This window comes from Callospermophilus lateralis, chromosome 13 (assembly GCF_048772815.1).
Source record: "Callospermophilus lateralis isolate mCalLat2 chromosome 13, mCalLat2.hap1, whole genome shotgun sequence".
NCBI lineage: Eukaryota > Metazoa > Chordata > Mammalia > Rodentia > Sciuridae > Callospermophilus > Callospermophilus lateralis.
This window is the reverse complement of record NC_135317.1, coordinates 31,027,564-31,049,387: the sequence shown is the minus strand read 5'-3', so window position 1 is coordinate 31,049,387 and position 21,824 is coordinate 31,027,564. Positions and strand designations below refer to the sequence as shown.

The 21,824-nt window shown below is 34.4% G+C and overlaps 1 protein-coding gene across 1 annotated transcript in view; it reads left to right on the top strand.

Moving 5' to 3' along the window:
* Nucleotides 1-21,421, top strand: part of Gpr158 (G protein-coupled receptor 158) — a 411,653-nt gene extending 390,232 nt beyond the window's left edge. The window contains exons 8-11 of the mRNA XM_076832133.1: nucleotides 11,295-11,433; nucleotides 15,604-15,709; nucleotides 18,947-19,093; nucleotides 19,949-21,421. Of these exons, the coding sequence (XP_076688248.1) occupies nucleotides 11,295-11,433; nucleotides 15,604-15,709; nucleotides 18,947-19,093; nucleotides 19,949-21,421 (1,865 nt within the window). The remainder of the gene's footprint in view (nucleotides 1-11,294; nucleotides 11,434-15,603; nucleotides 15,710-18,946; nucleotides 19,094-19,948) is intronic.
* The last annotated feature ends 403 nt before the right edge of the window (nucleotides 21,422-21,824 follow it).

Here is a 21,824-nt window from a genome sequence, read left to right as displayed (position 1 = left end):
AGTTAAAAGTTCTATAATAAAACCTTCACAAATATTGATAATGTACAGAATACATTTAGCACAGTTCCTGGTACATCTAACAGATGTTAACTATGCAATCAAATCAACTGAGGAGACAAAAAAGCACTTTCAAGTAGAACTCTTACTACCACAGACTATTCACTTCTAATTAACATATTAGTTTAAATTACAAACAATTGCTGCTTGGAAAAATTCTCCCAAGGTTTCATCTGTGCCTCTGTTAGTAATAGAAGGAAGAAGGAAAGAAGGAAGGGATGGAGGGAGGGAAAGAGTGGGAAGGAAGGAAGGAAGGAAGGAAGGAAGGAAGGAAGGAAGGAAGGAAGGAAGGAAGGAAGGAAGGGAGGGAAGAAGGGAAGGGAAAAGAAAAGAAAAGCCCTCAGCCCAAGGACATCAAATTTAGGGAACATTAGCCAAGAACCAGGAGACAAGGGTTCTAGGCCCTGTTCTGCTCCTCATTGAGCAAGTCCAACTGGAGGGGATGAGCTTCTCCACAGGCAAGTCTTGAAGCCCAACTCTGACCATCCCTTGTGTTTCCCTGCTTCCAAAAAGCTGAAAAATGAATAGATATTTGACCACCATTGTCCTAGTGGTGAAATATATTGCAAGTTCACCTTTTCCATGTACTTCTCTATGCCAAAACTGAATAAACAGCCAGCAGAGTAACTGCATCTCACTAACCACCCCTTTCCCCACCATATACATTTGCAAAAATGTCCTCCTCATGACATGCTCAAATGAAGTCACTTCTAACTTTAAAATTCTATCAAATATCATTTACATTTTTTAATTCATGTAACCTCATTATTGTCCTTATTTTAAGCAAAGAAGAGGCAAATAGGCAGCCAGAATATAAGCTTCCATGTACCTATTTAGTCCTAAAAGTCTGGAATTCAAGATCTTCTCAAGGAGTATTGAAGTTATTCAATTTAATACTTAATGAAAACCTTTGAGCTGTCCACTCTATGAAAAGAAAATAGACTATCTTGGGTGGAATTGTTACCACTGTTGACCGGTGATGAGTTCTTGCTTCCCCAATGTTGAAGAATAACACCAAAGAAGCACGCCGAGGCAAGGTCAGAGTAGAAATTAGAAGTTTATTAAAGGACAGCAGAAAAGACTTCTCCCGGAGGAAGAAGGGGACCCAAGAGGTGGAATCCGTGGAAGTGCGGTTGTTTCCCCTTTTTATAGTTTTGGTGATGGAATGTAGGTTGGAGGGCCCGAGGGCTGGGACACAGGTGGGCCAAAGAAGTAGTCTGAGCAGGAAGGACTTCTGAGTTAGCACCTTCAAGTTTGCTGGGGGCTGTTTATTAATACTTCTTTGGGATGGGCTTTGAGCCTAGGGCTTTTCTCAGGACTTCATTAACATTCCATGAGTTGTCCTGTGTTTCCTGGAATCATTCTCAGCATGGCCTCCATTTTAGATTTCACTCAGTATTAGACCCGATTTACCTAACTACATTGACTACCTAACTTTAAATCTGGCTTCAGAATCATAAATAATGTTTTACTCTGTTCATGAATTTTCTAAGTTGATAGGATTTAGAGGGAAAAAAAGAAGAGGGAAATAAAATGTGAATGTTTTGTCAATTATGTATTTTTTATGCTATCTTAAAATAATTTTAAGAGGATAAAGAGGATAAACTGTTATTAATACAAAATGCCTGTGCAACATGGCTTAACAAGGTCTCCACAGTTTGAGCATCTTTTGTACTTTGTAGTTGTGCAACATGGCTTAACAAGGTCTCCACAGTTTGAGCATCTTTTGTACTTTGTAGTTGTTCTCATCTTGACCCTTGTGGGTGGTTTAAGATCACAGAGCTGGGTCATTTTCTTTGCTTGCCCCAGGCCTTTGGAAAAAATAACTTGAAATTACTTTCATTATGGTATATTAATTTTTAAAAGGCTATGGTAGTTAACTTTTAAACTTATATCTCTTATAGATTAAAAATAAAATACCTTGGTTTTCTAAAAGCCTTATTTGAATCTTTAAATATAAATGCAATTCCCTTTTTAACTATACTCATGCCTCCCATCAAAATCGTTTTACAAAGCAGAAGTATAACACATATTTCAACTCCCACATAAAAACACTGCAAAATTTGGTAACATCTACATATTTTCTTTACTAATTGCAGTGTTAGTCTGAAGTTAATTATATGAAACTGATTTTTTTCTAAGCAATTTTATATATCATATTTAGTTTAATTGGTACTTTGAATAATAAATTGTTTTTCAGTGAGAGCATATTATTGATATTGTTAATGAAATGATTTTAATGTTCAGCTTAGCTATTATGAGAAATATTATTTTGTCTTATAGTTTTAAATATAATCCCCCATTGTGGCACACTGATTAACCTGATAACAACTTTCCTTTTTTGAATCTTTGGTGTAACATATAAACACTGCAATAACTAGTAGAAGATACTGTTCTTATAATGCAGCTACTTGTAAATCCTTTAACTGCAGCATATGTTTTGTGCCATTGGTTTTTTTTCCACATTTTTTATTGGTGCATTATAGTTGTACAAATTGATGGTATTTGTTGTTAGGTATTTGTACATTCACACAATGTAATAATATAATTTAGCCAATATCATTCCCCAGTACTGTTTCTTTTTGAGGGGCGCAGTACCAACGATTGAACTCAGTGGCACTGGACCATTGAGTCATATCTCTAGCCCTGTTTTGTATTTTATTTAGAGACAGGGTCTCACTGAGTTGCTTAGCATCTTACTTTTGCTGAGGCTGGCTTTGAACTGGCAATTACAGGTGTGTACCACCTTGACTGGCCCCAGCACTGTTTCTTTTACTTTTTTATAATTAGTCTTTTTTTATTTATATGTGACAGCAGAATGAATTACAATTCTTATTACACATATAGAGAATGAATTTTCATATCTCCGCTTATATACAAAGTATATTCACACCAATTCGCGTCTTTATACATGTACTTTGGATAATGATGTCCATTGCATTCCACCATCATTTCTAACCCTATGCCCCATCCCTTCCACTCCAACCCCTCTGCCCTATCTAAAGTTAGTCTATTCCTCCCATGCTCCCTCTCCCTACCCCACTATGAATCAGCCTCATTATATCAGAGAAAACATTTAGCATTTGGTTATTTGGGATTGGCTAAGTTCACTGAGCATTATCTTCTCTAACTCCATCCACTTACTGGCAAATGTCATGATATTATTCTCTTTTATTGCTGAGTAATATTCCATTGTGTATATATGCCACATTTTTTTATCCATTCATCTACTGAAGGGCATCTAGGTTGGTTGCACAGTTTAGCTATTATGAATTGTGCTGCTATAAATTTGATGTGGCTGTGTCCCTATAGTATGCTGTTTTTAAGTCCTTTGGGTATAGACCCAGGAGAGGGATAGCTGAGTCAAATGGTGGTTCCATTCCCAATTTTCCAAGAAATCTCCATACTACTCTCCATATTGGCTGCACCAATTTGCAGTCCCATTAGCAGTGTATGAGTCTACCTTTTCCCCCACATCCTCGCCAACACATACATAATACATAACAGCTGCCATTGTGACTGGAGAGAGATGAAATTTAGAGTAGTTTTGATTTGCATTTCTCTAATTGCTAGTGATGGTAAACATTTTTTCATATATTTATTGATTGATTGTATATCATCTTCTGAGAAGTGTCTATTCAGGCCCTTGGCCCATTTATTAATTGGGTTATTTATTTTTTGGTGTTTAGCTTTCTGAGTTCTTTATATACCCTAGAGATTAGAGCTCTATCTGATGTGTGAGGGGTAAAGATTTGTTCCCAAGATGTAGGCTCTCTATTCACCTCACAGATTGTTTCTCTTGCTGAGAAGAAACTTTTTAGTTTGAGTCCATCCCATATATTGATTCTTGATTTTAATTCCTGTGCCAAAGGAATCTTATTAAGGAGGTTGGGGCCTCATCCCACACGATGGAGATTAGGACCTACTTTTTCTTCTATTAGACACAGTGTCTCTGGTTTAATTCCTAAGTCTTTGATTCATTTTGAGTTGAGTTTTGTGCATGGTGAGAGATAGAGGTTTAATTTTATTTTGTTGCACGTGGATTTCCAATTTCCCAGAACAATTCGTTGAAGAGGCTATCTTTCTCCAATGCATTTTTTGACACCTTTGTCTAATATAAGATAATTGTAATTTTGGGGGGTTAATATATGTGTCCTCTATTTTGTACCATTGGTCTACCATTCTGTTTTGGTGCCAATGCCATGCTGTTTTTATTACTTTTCCTCTGCAGTATAGCTTAAGATCTGGTATAGTGATGCCACCTGCTTCACTCTTTGTGCTAAGGATTGCTTTAGTTATTCTGGGTCTATTATTTTTCCAGATGAATTTCATGACTGCTTTTTCTATTTCTATGAGGAATGTCATTGGGATTTTGATTGGAATTGCATTAAATCTGTATAATGCTTTTGTTAGTATGGTCATTTTGATAATATTAATTCTGCCTATCCAAGAGCAAGGTAGATCTTTCCATCTTCTAAGATCTTCTTTGACTTCTTTCTTTAGGGTTCTGTAATTTTCTTTATATAGATCTTTTACCTCTTTCATTAAGTTGATTCCAAAGTATTTTATTTTTTGAGGCAATTGTAAGTGGGGTAGTTTTCCTCATTTCCCTTTCTGAGGATTTGTCACTGATATACAGAAATGCCTTTGATTTATGGGTGTTGGTTTTATATCCTGCTACTTTGCTGAATTCATTTACTATTTCTAAAAGTTTTCTGGTGGAACTTTTAGGGTCTTCTAGGTACAGAATCATATCATCAGCAAATGGTGCCAATTTTAGTTCTTCTTTTCCTGTGTGTATCCCTTTAATTTCTTTCATCTGTCCAATTGCTCTGGCCAGTGTTTCAAGAACTATGTTAAATTGAAGTGGTGAAAGAGAGCATCTCTGTCTTGTTCCAATTTTTAGAGGAAATGCTTTCAATTTTTCTCCACTTAGAATGATAAATTAGCCTGGAGCTTAGCATAGATAGCCTTTATAATGTTGAGATATGTTCCTGTTATCCCTAGTTTTTCTAATGTTTTGAACATGAAGGGGTGCTGTGTTTTGTCAAATGCTTTTTCTGCATCTATTGAGATAATCATATGATTTTTATCTTTAAGTCTATTTTTGAGAGAGAGAGAGAGAGAGAGAGAGAATTTTTTTGATATTTATTTTTCAGTTTTCGTCGGACACAACATCTTTATTTTATGTGGTGCTGAGGATCGAACCCAGCACCCCGCACATGCCATGCGAGCGCGTTACCGCTTGAGCCACATCCCCAGCCCTCTTTAAGTCTATTGATGTGATGAATTACATTTATTGATTTCCGTATGTTGAACCAACCTTGCATCACTGGGATGAATCCCACTTGATCATGGTGCATGATCTTTTTGATATGTTTTTGTATTCAATTTGTCAGAATTTTATTGAGAATTTTTGCATCTATGTTCATTAGAGATATTGGTTTTCTTTTTTTTGATATGTCTTTGCCTGGTTTGAAATCAGGGGATATTGGCCTCATAAAATGAGTTTGGAAGTGCTCCCTCTTTTTCTATTTCCTAAAATAAATTAAAGAGTATTGGTATTAGTTCTTCTTTAAAGGTCTTGTAGGCCTTGGCTGTGTATCCATCCGGTAGACTTTTGATAGCATCTTCTATTTTGTCATTTGAAATTGATCTGTTTAACTTATATATATCATCCTGATTCAATTTGGGTAAATTATATGACTCTAGAAATTTATCGATGCCTTGGATATTTTCTATTTTATTGGAGTACAAGTTTTCAAAATAATTTCTAATTATCTTCTGTATTTCTGTAATATCTGTTGTGATATTTCCTTTTTCATCACATATTTTAGTAATTTGAGCTTTCTCTCTCCTTGTCTTCATTAGCATGGCGAAGGGTCTGTCAATTTTATTTATTTTTTTAAAGAACCAATTTTTGTTCTGTCAATTTTTTCAATTGTTTCTTTTGTTTCAATTTCATTGATTTCAGCTCTGATTTTAATTATTTTTTGAGTTCTGCTTTTGGTGTTGATTTATTCTTTTTTTCCTAGGGCTTTGAGATGTAATGTTAAGTCATTTATTTTTTTGACTTTTCTTCTTTTAAGGAATGAACTCCATGCAATGAACTTTCCTCTTAGAACTGCTTTTATAGTGTCCCAGAGATTTCAATATGTTGTATTTGTGTTCTCATTCACCTCTAAAAATTTTTGAATCTCCTCTTGATGTCTACTGCAACACATTGTTTATTCAATAGCATATTATTTAGTATCCATGTGTTGGAGTGGCTTTTATTTCTTATTTTATCATTGATTTCTAATTTCATTCCATTATGATCTGATAGAATGCAGGGTAGTATCTCTACTTCTTTATATTTTCTAAAAGTTGCTTTGTGGCATAGTATATGGTCTATTTTAGAGAAGGATCTATCTGCTAAAAAGAAAGTATATTCTCTCTTTGAAGGATGAAATATTCTATATATGTCAGTTAAGTCTAAGTTATTGAGTGTATTATTGAGTTCTATAGTTTCTTTGTGCAGCTTTTGTTTAGAACATCTATCTAGTGATGAAAGAGGTGTGTTAAAGTCACCCAAAATTATTCTATTGTGTTCTATTTGACTCTTGAACTTGAGAAGAGTTTGTTTGATGAACATAGACACTCCATTGTTTGTAGCATATATATTTATAATTGTTAAATCTTGTTGGTGTATGGTTCCCTTGAAAAGTGTATAGTGTACTTCTTTGTCCTTTTTGATTGACTTTAGCTTGAAGTCTATTTTATCTGATATAAGGATGGAAATCCCTGCTTGCTTCTGCAGTCCATGTGAGTGGTATGATTTTTCCAAGCCTTTCACCTTCAGTCTGTGGATGTCTTTTTCTATGAGATGAGTCTCTTGGAGGCAGCATATTGTTGGATCTTATTTTTTATTCAATCTGCTAGTCTATGTCTTTTGATTGGTGAGTTTAGGCCATTAAGATTCAGGCCTAAAAGTGAGAGAATATACTTTCTTCTCAGCAGCACATGGATCCTTCTCTAAAATAGACCATATACTCTTACTGAGACATGATTTGTATTCCCAGACATTTTTGTTTATTTTTGGTATTTAATGTGACTTTGTTTCTACTCTGATTAGATTTTCCTTTAGTGTAATCCCTCCCTCTGTTGATTTTTATCATTTTTTTTCATTTCCTCTTCTTGGAATATTTTGCTGAGGATGTTCTTTAGTGCAGGCTTTCTAGTTGTAAATTCTTTTAACTTTTATTTATCATGGAAGTTTTTATTTCATCATCAAATCTAAAGCTTAGTTTTGTTGGATATAAGATTCTTGGTTGGCATCCATTTTCTTTCAGGCTTGGTATATATTGTTCCACGATCTCCTGGCTTTGAGGGTCTGGGTTGAAAAATCTGCTGAGATACGAATTGGTCTCCCCCTATATGCAATCTGATTCCTCTCTCTTGCGGCTTTTAAGATTCTATCTTTATTCTGTATGCTAGGCATTTTCATTATAATGTGCCTTGGTGTAGATCTGTTGTACATCTGGTGTCCTGTAAGTCTCATGTATTTGGTTTTCCAATTCATTCTTCATGCTTGGGAAATTTTTTTTATATTATCTCATTGACGAGATTGTGAATTCCTTTGGTTTGAAACTCTGTGCCTTCCTCTATCCCAATAACTCAGATTTAGTCTTTTGATGCTGTTTCATAATTCTTGGATGTTTTGTTCATTGTTTCTTACCATCTTCACTGTGTGATCAACTTTATTTTCCAGATTGTATACTTTGTCTTCATTATCTGACATTCTTTCTTCCAAGTGATCTAGTCTGTTGGTTATGCTTTCTATTGAGGCTAGGCCCTGGGGTGTCTTTCTCCCGGAGAGAGGGGTGGACCTGAGCCTACTGTGAGCCTGGGCCCCACACAGGCTGGTTTGGGTGGATCTGGGCCACAGGGCTCAACCTCCCCCCATAGTCCACTGGTCGGAAGGGATAGTCCTGTGCCAGAGGCTAGGCTCACCAGTGGAGGGGTGGTCTCCCCACCTACTGTGAGCCTGGGTCCCGCGGGGGCTGGTGTGGGCCGTATGGCCCAGCACTGTTTCTTAATAGTTTTTTGCCTTCATCATTCTTTTCTACCAAACACAGTACCCCATACTTATTGTGTGTCATTAAATAGAGGTTGTCATGTTAGTAATAATGCCAGCATCATCTTTAGGTCATTTTTAGTCTGGTTACACAAAACATAAGAGACAAAAATAAAATTTAAAGAATTTATTTGAGCAAAGAATGATTCATGAATCAGGAAGTACCCAAATTGAAAGGACATTGTGGGTTTCACAACAGCAGTCTGAGCATAGAACAAAACACAGAAACAAATTTTTTAAAAACTACTTTATTTGCTATAGCTAGGTGTTGGGTATGGTTGGAAAGGAGGGCCCACATTATAGAATGAATCGGCTAATTAGCTCTCTGTTATTGGCTGAAGTTCAATTCAAATTTAATCAGCTACAAGGAATGCTGCTAAACTGTTTCAGTTTGCTTATGTAAGGGTCCATGAGCCTTCCAGGTGAAGCAATGACTTCAGTCTAACAGCTTCCTACTTATTTTGCTTCAGCAGCCCTGTAATGTTATATGGAGTGGCAAGGTTACATTACATCTATATCTCTGGTTATTCAAACATGAAATTAACATCAGAGTCATTCAGTTCAACAAACAGTTATTAAGACTTATCTATTTGGGCTCCATGTTATACCTGTGTAGGCCAAGGGAGGAAAAAAAAAATCACTGGAAACTCAGTTCTTGCCCTGAAAGAGGTCATAATTGGGTGAGGTGGTTCAAGGAGGGTGTTGACTAATAAGACCCAACCCCTGAAAAATTTTCTCCCAGTTATACATTATATGGCCTTATTCTCTGCTTTGTGTTGTATAGATAGTTAAAAAGAAAGAGAGAGATTAGTGGAAAGAAAATTCAGTGTAGGTTATAGCCATTCTAGGCAGCTTGTGAGGTAAAACTTGAGTTTGGACATTAAAAAATTGACTAAGATTTGGAAATGGAGTTAAGAGAAAATTTTCAGGGGGAGAAGTAGTGTGAGCCATGGCTCATAGGTAAGACCAATCTTTGGAGTATTTAGCAAACAATGAGACATCATAGGTTAGCTCAAAGTGTTTATGTTGGGGAGTACTGGGAGATCATGTTAAATATATAGTGTGAAGTCATGTGGAGAGTTACAAATGCCAGGATGAGGGATTTGTAAAACAATAATATCAAGCCTTTGAAGATTTCTGAATAAAGATGTAATGGATGCCTCACAAAAGGCTGAGGCTCAGAGAAACAAGAAGTCAGGATCTAACAAATATATAAGTAAAAAAGGATAAAGGCAAGTAATATGAGGAACTAACATGAACCCTGGGTAGCAAGAAAGTCTTATAAGTAACAACATGTATGCCTGAACAGGAACCCCCTTAGAGTCTTTCTTTGGGGAGAGAAATTATTTCCAGCCTTGTACTGACATCTGAATAAACCTTCTAATGGAGATTGGGTTAACCCAAATGAATAGTCAGAGATTTGGAGAAACCCTGATATGATCAAAATGGAGTTTAAGAAAAATGAACTTGTTGTTATTATGATGAACAGATTAGTACAGGGTGAAGCCAGCTATAGAGGGCCCTTGTAAAATAATTTCAACAAATAAGAAGTGAACTGATAGGGACTTAGACAAAGATTAGAATTGTATTCCTTGAGATAAATCAATAAATATGAAGAATGACAAAGAGAGAGAGAGAGAGAAACAAAAGAAACATAGAAGTGAAAGGTAGCTCTGAGATTTCAAACCTAGTTACAGAAGGCAAAAGTGGTGCCACAGACTGAGTTGGAAAAGCAAATTGTATCTGAATGCAATTTGCTGATTTTCTTCATTCAACCCATTAGAGCTCAACTGGAAACAACATTCACCTCATATGGCCTGTGCTCACCATAGTGAATTATTTGGAATGATGCTACATCTCATGGAGAGTTTCAAGTGAAGTGTCCACTCCACCCCCTGCTTTGGCTTTTGGTTTTGAGTAGCTTGATTATCAATACTTGGGACACTTCCTAATGTTTAAATAATAGTAGAAACATGTTGAAATGTTGGCAGATAAAATCTTGGTTTTTAGATGAACAATCAGTGTTTTGATCAGAATTTTAGTATGCAAGAAGGCTACATGTAAGTAATGTCTTTGGTGAGATATTTTGTCCAAATTAGAACGTAACTTAGTATTCAGATTTTATCTTCCAACATGGTTGTTTCACTGAGGTAAAATAGGTTTTAAAACTTACTGGTTTTAAAAATTATTGCAATGCTTAGTTTGAAAAAAAGTCAAATGAGAAGTTTAATAATAAGAACCATTTAACAACTACTATGTGTCAGAAAGTATGTTGCTTTATCTGAATTTTTTTATTTAATTAACAAATAATCCTAGGAGGTATGTACTTACTTTTATTTTCTTCATTTTCCAATGAAGTAACTGTGACCACAGAGGTTAAGTAAATCACCTAGGATTAATCAAATTAAGTTAGGGTAGAGCTAGGTTCAGACATAACATCTAGTATGATTTTGAAGTCCTTATTCTTAGCTGCCATCCTCTGCCTATTTCTTCTGGCTTCAGTGATCAAACAAGGTGATTGTGAATTTTACTAAATCTTCCAGCACTCCACCCATAAAAGATATGATTTCTGTCATATGTAAAGAAACAATGTTTCATTTATAAAATATGCCACTGAATGTTTAGCAACCTATGTTCTCACATTTCTGGCAATGGATATTTTTACTTGCTGAACTGGGCACAGTGCAATAAAAACTTAAATTTCTAGGAGCTTTATATAAACATATTACAAAGGATTTTTTGTTGTTGTTCTTGGGTTTTTTTTTTTTTTGCCTTGATAATTTTCTTAAGACCAAGATCCTCCATGAACATCCTAAACATAGGATGGGGATAAGAAAAATTATTTTACACATGTTTTAGGAAAAATACGGATATCAGCAAAAACAAAACTGAGAATTCAAATGCTGTTATAACAATGACAAAGTATACCTTTGAAAAGAACTGTATATTAAATAAAATTTATAAGTAAATAAATAGTATCTGTATTTACATATAAACGATACTTTGCAAGCATCTATTTCTAAATTTATGTTTTTGTGACAGACAAAATGCATGCTAAAGAACTTATATTTTTGTTCACCTGTGAAACTAATGGAAAATTGTTTGTTTGTTCTTCTCACAGCTGAATTTTTATTCCTCTTGTGGGGTGTTTATCTCTGCTATGCAGTGCGGACAGTCCCATCAGCATTTCATGAGCCACGCTATATGGCTGTTGCCGTTCACAATGAGCTCATTATCTCTGCTATATTCCATACAATTAGGCAAGTGATCTGTAGAGCTAGTAAATGACTGTTTTATTTTTCTGATATGTTGCAGTTTAATTTAAATAGAAAAATTGGATAAAATGAATAATGGAAAGATTTAGGAAGGGTGGTGTTTTATAAGTTGACTAATTTGTTCCTGTAATGGCAAATGAATAGTTTTGTTTTTACTCTATTCCCTCTGATATTGCTTTTTTCCCTTTGTTTATTTTGAAGGTTAACTCAATGATATTGCATTATGTTAAACCACTTATAGAATATTGTGTATATATAATATTATTTGTTATGAACATATAAAGCAATGAACATATAATTATAAAGCAGATATGGATAACCCAACTGTTTTTATTCATATTTCATATAATGGTTTATATTCTCAAAATCCTAACAGTTAAATAGACAATTTATGTGTGAATTCTACTGAATTCAAAACAAATGAAAAAAATTGTCTATCCTCTGGGTTATTGTATGCAATTTGGGTTCTGTCATAACCACATTTTAGCCATGACTTTCTTGGTTAAAAGTGTATACTCCAGGGCTCTTCTCTTTGTTATGCATTCTCTATAGCAGATGAATATGAAGAAAGGTGAAAATGGCATATAATGAAGTGAGCAAAATGACTTATCTTCTGAGAATTTTCCCTTACTTTATGTTTGAAAATGAAATGAAAATCTGAGGATGGAACAACAACAAAAATAATCCTGTTATTTGAAAAGCAACAAAAAAATGTCATTCAGATTAATGCCTGACAGATATTGAAAGCTAGGATGCACTTAAGAAAATTATTAGAAACTTTGAATGTCTTGGCCCTCAGTGGAAAGAGAAAAATCCCTTTTCTTTGATTTCATCTCCTTTGATGGAATTCAGATGTCCCTAGAAATCAGTGAGAATGGGAGTCAGGTTGGGGGCAGGAGATGTGGACTTGTGCGCATTTCCCAGAATGCTTATTTATCACTTTAGTCAGTCAGAAAAATACTAACTAGCACCTGTAGGGATACATGATGCCAGGAGGCACAGGCTATGCTTCTTAAAATTTTCAGTAAAAAAAAGAGAGAGAGAGAGAGAGAGAGAGAGATGTCTGTGATCTGACTATCCTGGAAACAGGAATCAGAGAAACTGGGTTCCTAGCTTTGACTTACCTCTCTCAAGAGAGAGTAAAGAGAAACAGAGGAGAGAAAGAGATTAGAAGATGGAAAAAGGATGTGAATGAAAATATGAGATCATAAAGACACAATGGGAGGAATGGTCTTCCTAGAGTTTCAGCATCTGAAAACGGATGCCCTTGGTCCAGAATGTAGGGAGCACCAGAAGACATCATGTCACAGCCCCAGATCTCCAATATACTTTGCATTTCTCCAAGATAAAGACTATTTTCCAAGTGAAGCTGTTTTTTTGTACTTTGTTTCCAGAATGTCAAGCACATGTTTCAAGATTTAACCATCATCTGAATATTTACAAACCTGAGAGAAGACATTATTCCCAATAAGTTTAAATGTCTTCTACTATCAGCATGTGACTATGCAGTACAAAGTGTATTCCACTTTTGCCCCACATTAAATTAATTGCCCAAGTTGAATTTGTTCAAATCAGTTACATAGGTATCCTTTTATACTTTAGATGTACTCTATTCAGTTTTCACTATCAATTTTTTTTTCAGTGAATGTCAAACTGTAAACTGGCCCAGGTCCTTTCAAAAATAGGCAAGGTAAATTATGCCTTAAATATATATTTTTTAAGTTTAGTAAAATGATAATAGATGGTCATTACACACAAAAAATCATACAATAAAGTTTAAAAGTAAACCTCTTAGTTGGGCCATCTACAGATATGTACTATTAACATATTAGTATGCAAATTTTAGATGTTTTTATATTTATGCCTATATTTATAATAATGTAGTATTTTATAGCCATAAAGGACCAAGGAATTTAAATCATATTTTAACTCAGTAAATCTGAAAAACATTGATTTGGGGTGAAGTGGGTAGGAAGCAAGTAATAGGCAATGATAATTAAAGAAATCAAGTATGCAGTATGCACACTATCATATTTACGCATGGATTTAATTCATACATGCTATAGTTACAAAAGTAAGAAGCAATAACATAATAATAATTTAAACCAACTGGGCCTATTTCAGTAAATTTTTTTTATTTTGTTAATTTTCTTGAATGAAATAATATTAAATAAGGCTTCCAACATCAGAAAAGATATTCTCTATTAATATGTCTTCTTTCTTGTCTGTGTAAAATATAAGATTATATGTGTGTATATGTGTGTGTGTGTATGTATGTATGTATATATATATATATATATATATATATATATATATATATATATATAAAACAACTACATATTATATATAGATTTACTTGCATTCTTACTAAATTGTCAAATTACACAAAAAGAGGCTAATGTCAAAGAACTAAGTGTAAAAGTACAGAAGACCATTTTCCCAGTACATTCTACTCCTTTGCTTATTTTTAACTACTGCAAAACCTGATTTTTCTCAAGGTATTTCTACTTATAACTGCAGTAATTTAAAGCTGATTAATTTGAAGGTAATTATTGTCAGTATATTTCAATTATTTTTTTGAAAATTCACTATTTTAGCTTAAAATATATACAATCATCATTTTATATATATGTATATATGTGTGTATATATATATATCTTATATTCTTACAAGCTTCAGAGAGTATGACTTGTTTCTAAGTATGATGACCCTATTTTAATGCTTATAAAAAACTCACATAACCCATAAAAACAAACTGTGTCAAAAATATGTCATGTATAAGTAAAAATAACCAAGAAAAAAGTATATCATCCATGAACAAAGAGAATGTTAAGTCATATTGAAAGCATGTGTAATGTAAGGCCACTGGTCTCAAAAAGGAATTAGGTGGTAATCAAGAAAAAATTTTCTAATGATATATGAGATAACATAGCATTTTGCACTTCTATATATATTACAAGTTTGTTTTGTTTACATCTCCAAAAACCTTGGAAAATAACTCCTCATTTTGGATAATTTTTGTACTTCCATTTTAGTATGATGTTCTAAAAGGTGAGGAGAAGGTAAAAATAAGGAATAAATCCCCTTAAGAACAATGTTGTTTTAAATATTAATAATATTAATTTAATTAATAAAATTGTCCTGAGTGTGATATAATGCAGATATAAAAGTTAGTTTCTTCCCCTTTTTGCCAATCATATAAATTTTTTTGTGGTTATGATATCATGAGCATTTTCATAGGCTCTTTACTTTTCAAATTTGATGATGTATATCATTGAAACAAAATTCTAATTCTCTAAATTCAAAGCAGTAAAATCCCATGTTTAGATTTCATGGATTAATAGTAGATAGTATAACATTTGAATGTAATTTTTAAAAACTTACAAAGTAACTCTTGGTTTCTACATAAGGATGAGTCATTAAAACACAGCTTTGGTGAACCTATTAATTTACAAAAATAATCTAAAATTACTAGAGTAGACCTTGGTACTGAATTCCTCCTCTCTGAATCAGAACATAGCTTTACAAATTTCTCAGTAAAATGATAATTAAATAATACACTTTAAATTATTTAGGACAATATGACAATTTAAAACAACTAAAAATTTTACTTTAAAAGTTTATCTTACCTACCATTAGTATGTTAATTTTTCATTGCCTTATTCAAACTTTTGGGATCACTCACAAAGACACATAACTATCCACTCTTTTTTACCTTAATGCTAGTTAATGTTTTTAACTTATAATATTAGAATCAGGACTTATTTGGAATGTGTGCTATAACTCAAATTTGCTTGAAACCTCCAGTTTGTAACCTACTCTTCTTTTCAATTCATGTCTATTTATTGTTCTAGTTTTGCAGAGTCAACTTACATATACAATAATAATCTTGGTAAATGTGCAGCACATATGTACGTATATATTCTTTCTGATTAATTTCAAATAATAAATAGTGTTTATATCTTATTAATTCAGTAAAGGTTACTCAAACCTTTATTCTTCCTCTGATGAAAAGATAATGCTAAAGAAACAGTAAAAAAACACAGTTTTATTTTCTTTTTAAAACTAAACTGAGCAAAAGATTTTGCAAATATCCTAGTATTTTAAGGAGAAATCTTAATTTTGGATTGCTGACTTGAATAATTATCATTTCAGATTTGTTCTTGCCTCAAGACTTCAGTCTGATTGGATGTTGATGCTATATTTTGCACATACTCATTTGACTGTGACAGTCACCATCGGGTTGCTTTTGATTCCAAAGGTATTCTTCTAACATTTTATTTTCTTGCAAGACAACTATTTTAAAAAAGCATGGAGTTGTTGTTTCTTTTAAAAATATCTCACCACACAGACAAAGGGAAGCATGGAAATTTGCTGGGTACTGTAAAAATAGTTTTTTTTTTAAACTCCTTTAGAAACTGGGTATGTTTTCATTTTAGAGTCATAAAACATTTTAAGTAATTTTAAATGCCTTAATTTATACCAAAATTTATCATCCCTTTCCAAATATTTTGATTTCTACTTTTGTTTTAATTATTATGGTTAAATGGCTTTCATTGTAGCTATAACATCAAGATCATATTTTTAAATAACTATTCTAAGAATCCTTCCTCTTTAGATTCATATTCAGAGAAGTATTGTGTTTAAAACATTTAGAGATTTTGTTTAAATGGAAATAAATATAAGATTATGTATAGAAGAATCTCAATAATGATAGATTCTGACAAATCTCATCCAGACAGCATAATGAGGTGGGGGGAAAAAATGGGCCAGAACTCTGACAACAGGAATTCTGAACTTACACTACACCATAAACTAGCTGTGTGTTATAATGCTAGTCAAGATCTCTTTTATTTTCTTTTGATCTCTTTGTTTCAGTTTCCATATCTATGACATGATAGCAGTAAAGCTACTTGGAATAAAATAAAATCTTGGAGTTTTGTGAGAAGATATATTATAAAAATTAGAGAAATACCATTATTTTTCTCTTTTATGCACATAGAAACACAATAATAGAACATTATATGTTTTCTCGGTAATGTACAATATAACATTAGCACAGCTAAAACCAGAGTTGTAGTTTGTCTTTCATTGTAGACTTTTTATCAGTTCTCACAATTAACTAAAATGTTACATTTAGCCACATTGCAAAGGCCAGTTATAAACAGAACAAAATACCTATTTTATTCCCTACTTGACTTACATTAACTAGACACAGTTTCATGTATTAGTCTGCTACTATAATTTATCTTAATGTTATTGTTAAATTAGCATTTCAATACTTTGCATATTATTATATATCTATTAGATGGATGGATATTCAGAGTATTCATTCAATAAATAGTTATTGAACTTGAAAGAGAATTGAAAACATATGTTCATACAAGAACCTTGCATATGAATGTTTATAGCAGCATTATTCATAACCCTAAAGATAGAAACAACCCAAATTTCCATCAACTGATAAATGTATAAGTAAAATATGGTATATCCATACAATGGAATATTATTTATCAATAAAAAGAAATGAAATGAAATACTGACACATGCTACAACTTTGACAAACCTTAAAAACATTATGGCAGATTAATAAGCCAGACTCAGAAAGCCACCTATAATATGATCCCATTTATGTTAAATGTCCAGAATAGGAAAATCTGTAGAGACAAGAAGTAGACCAGTGGTGGCCACAGCAGGGAGAAGGGGAATAGAGTAATAACTTAATGAGTGTAAGGCTTCTTTGGGTGTGTTGAAAATATTCTGGGATTAAATAGTGATTGATGATGGTTGTACAACCTGTGAACACACTAACAAACAATTATATACTTTAAAATTGTAAACTTTAATATGTGAATTATATATCAATAAAAAGACAAATTTAATATATTGAGGGGCTTTGGTAGGCACTGTTCTATATCCTTATAATAAGAATAATGAACAGATAAAAGTATGTGTTCTCATGGAACTTATATTCAGGAGGCAGAATTGGGGGACAGACAAGATTAACAAACAAGATAAATGGATAAAGTCCTAAGGAAAAAATATACACAGCAGGAAGTGCATATATTTGACAAACAACTATTTTTTGGTCGGGGGAGGTGCTGGGGCCTAGCACATTCTAAGCATATCCTCTACCACCGATTTACATCCCTAACCTCTGTAACCCTTGGTGCTGTTTCTTGAACTCATGACTGTCTCCAAGGTTTTGCTCAAGAAAAAACAGTCCATTCTTATAAACAGTCTCCAGCTGGTTTAGATAGTATCCCATGAGACTTTGGATGCCATCATATTCATCATTTAGAGCCCAAGTTCATCAAGCCTGTGAGTCTCACAAAGGTAGACAGAAGAGGGAAGGAAAGTCTCCATTTCTGAGTCAGTTCCAGTTACAAAACTTGAATTATGACTTAAGCCAACAATTGCTGTTTCACATGTATTTCAGATACATTTTCACCATGCTAGTTGACACTAAGTTATCACTATATCCCCAATGTTAGTTTTTGGAAAGAATATTTGAACCAATAATAAGCTAGAAGAGAATTCATGTTCTCTGAGCTATTATTTTATTTTCAGCAAATAGTTTTTACATAACTGTTCCTTATTTTACATATTGTTTATGTGTGGCTACATTGCTTTGATTCTTCTTTCTTCTTTCCATCCTTTACCCTACTCATTCTTCCTGATTTTTGCACTTAGAAACAAGCACATGAAGTAAAAAAAAAAAAAAATCATATGAAAATAATTAAAATACAAAGAAGGAGGTACTTGAGAATAATAGTGAGCTTGAGGAAAAATGTGTTAATTTCAGTGAATATTTGCATTTATACTTAGATACCATTCACTCCAGAACTCTTTAGGCCAAGAGGATCCAAAGTGATCTCATGTCTTCTTCTACATTTCATTGATGACAGAATTGAAACTGGAGTCAGATATCCTGTTTATTTTGAAAGTAACTTTTTTGAGCCTATATGTAGAATACTGAAAGTCACATCCCTGTTACTAGTATGATTTATGGCCATAGATGAAATAAATCCTCACCTAAGTGAAGCAAAATGACAAACACAGGAGACCTCACTGCTCAAAAAAAAAAAAAAAAAAAAAATTCCCAAAAAATCAACCAAAAAACCCTGCCATCCACCTGCTAGTGAATCTACATTTCTCCTCTTAGGCAACATTTCTTTGGATTCTTCTACTTATTTATATTTTCTTCTACTTATTATATTTTTATTTATAATATAGGTCAATACTGGAAGCCTAGGAAATAAACAAGGGTGGAACTTGGAGTCAAGAGAGGGAGCCAAGTGCTAATATTGCCTCACTGAGAGCACCAGCATGTAACATGGAAAGCAAAACAAAATATAGCAGCAAATCATTGGAAAGTGTTTAGTGAATGAATTTATCAAACTGAAGAAACGCTGTTCATATTAGTACCTTTAGACAATTATTGTGCTATGTCTACAGTGGGTTAATGCCTAAAGTTTATATTGAATATCTATTACAGTTTTCACATTCAAGCAATAATCCACGCGATGATATTGCTACAGAAGCATATGAAGATGAGCTAGACATGGGCCGATCTGGATCCTACCTGAACAGCAGTATCAATTCAGCCTGGAGTGAGCACAGCTTGGATCCAGAGGACATTCGGGTAATGCTGGCCTATCTTCTTTCCTGTTTCAGAGTAGGCCCATTTAATCCCATTGATACAGGCAAATGTGTGTGGATTGGTGTGTGCTTGTACATGTGTGCCTGTGCTCATGTTGGTGTACACAGCATTAGAGAGAAAGAATGCATATTTGTGAACTGAAGACATCAAATGCAGAGGTAATTCAGTGATAACATGTATAATTGGAAAGTATATGCTATTTCAACTCTTACAGTAGCCTGGGAAAATTTTATATTTTTGACGTGACTTATAGGCAGTCATGATGAAGAACTGATTATCCATGTTCTATAATATTAGTTTATAACAACCTGCTAATGGAAAAGTAGGATATACCTGTGACCAGAGAAACTGAACTGGATTATTTAAAATGATATGTGATAACATATCAGCATCTGAAGGAAGAAGGTGCCCTTTAGCAGTCTATGAACTGTTGACCCTTAAAGCTAATCTAGCATCACATAGAACTTCATCAAATGGCAATATTGTGCTTCCAATATTATTCTGGAGTATGACTCATCAGTAGTAGATAGTATGTTGTATTTTCTTATGGTCCTGGCTCAGCTTTGTCCACACAAATTGAAAGTTCAAAATCCTTGCTCTGTGAAGCAAGGGTAGAATTCATGAGTTCACGTCTTAAAGTTCAAATTTTATGTAAAACAAAACACAAAATAATTAGAAGGTAGAAATGAGGAGAAAATTGATAAGCACAGATGTTAACAAAAGTTGTAGAGCAATTTCCCTAAAGAACTTAAGCTTATTGACTTCTAATACCATTCAGTGAAATTGGCAAAAACACTCCATTGAATACTTTTTTTGAATTTGCTCTTGTTTTGGCAGGATGAGCTAAAGAAACTATATGCCCAGTTAGAAATATATAAAAGGAAGAAGATGATTACAAATAATCCCCACCTCCAGAAAAAGCGGTGCTCGAAGAAGGGCTTAGGCCGTTCCATCATGAGGCGCATCACTGAGATTCCAGAGACTGTCAGCAGACAGTGTTCCAAAGAGGACAAGGACATGGCAGACCACAGCACGGCCAAAAGTACAGCCCTCGTCAGGAAGAACCCACCAGAGCCTTCAGGTAATACAGGGAAACCCAAGGAGGAGTCCCTGAAAAACAGAGTCTTCTCACTCAAGAAATCCCACAGCACTTATGACCATGTCAGAGACCAACCAGAAGAGTCCAATAGCCTACCAACAGAAAACCAAGAAGAGGAGGCTACAGAAAATTCCACACTGGAATCTCTTTCAAGTAAAAAACTAACACAAAAACTGAAAGAAGACAGTGAGGCCGAGTCTACAGAGTCAGTGCCTTTGGTGTGTAAGTCAGCAAGTGCTCACAACCTCAGCTCAGAGAAGAAGCCTGGGCACCCACGAACATCTATGTTACAAAAGTCTCTTAGTGTCATAGCAAGTGCCAAGGAGAAGACTCTTGGATTAGCTGGGAAAACCCAAACATCAAGTGTAGAAGAACGTGCTAAATCTCAGAAACCTCTGCCAAAAGATAAAGAGACAAACAGGAAGTGCTCAAATTCAGATAACATGGAGACTAAAGATTCTGTCCCCCCAAACTCCAATCATTTGGAGGAACCGAGAAAGCCTCAGAAATCTGGGATTATGAAACAACAAAGGATTAATCCCACTACTGCCAGTTCTGACCTGAGCCCAGGCACCACCCAGATGAAGGGCAACTTTGACATTGGGGAAGTGTGCCCGTGGGAGATTTATGACCTGACCTCTGGTCCTGTGCCTTCAGAAACAAAAGCTCAAAAACACGTGTCTATCGCGGCTTCTGAAATGGAAAAAAATCCAACATTTTCCTTGAAGGAGAAAGCCCACCACAAGCCTAAGGCAGCTGAAGGCTGTCAGCAATCAAGTCAGAAGAGCATAGATAAGGCCGAGGTGTGCCCTTGGGAAAGCCAAGATCAGTCTTTTTTTGAAGATGAAAAACATTTGATTTCCAAGACTACGGTTCTCCCAGGGAGAGCCAAAGATGAGAATGGAGGTCAGCACCATGCAGCCACTGTGCGTGCTGGGCAATACGAGGAACTGCCCCCCAAAGTCATGGCTTCAAAAATAGAGAATGAAAATCTCAACCAAATGCGAGACCAGGAAAAGACATCTTTCTCTGTGGAAAATGCACCTGGTTCCTGTAACTCAAGTAAAAACTCCCAACAACCGTTAACATCACGAGCTGAGGTGTGTCCTTGGGAGTTTGAGGCCCCCAGTCAACTAAATACTGAAAGAAGTGTAACTTTACCAGCCTCTTCTGCTTTGAGTGCAAATAAGATAGCTGGGCCTCGAAAATAATGAGGTAGTATCCCCAGGAAGAAAAGAAAGAAGTAAATCCCAATGTGATATAAGACAGAAGATCTAAGAATCAAAAATTCCCAGAGTATTTTGTCAGTCAAGGGAAATATGACAGATATTGAGGGGAGGTGAAAGGCAAGGGCTGAAGACGACTAGGACAGGTCCAGAATGTCACAATGCAGAAGTCAGCCTTCAGCAGAAGAGAGTCCTCCCCTGGTAAACTAAGAAAATTTTTTCATTTCAGCACGTTTAAGGGAATGCCCTCAACATCTACTCCAATCCATCTTTCCTCATGGGACTTTGAAGATCCTAAGCAAGATGAGCAAGGAGACAGAAGATGTATGATTTTGGCAAAGAGGAGAAAGTTTTAGATAGATATATATGTCAAATTCTAAGTAGCTGA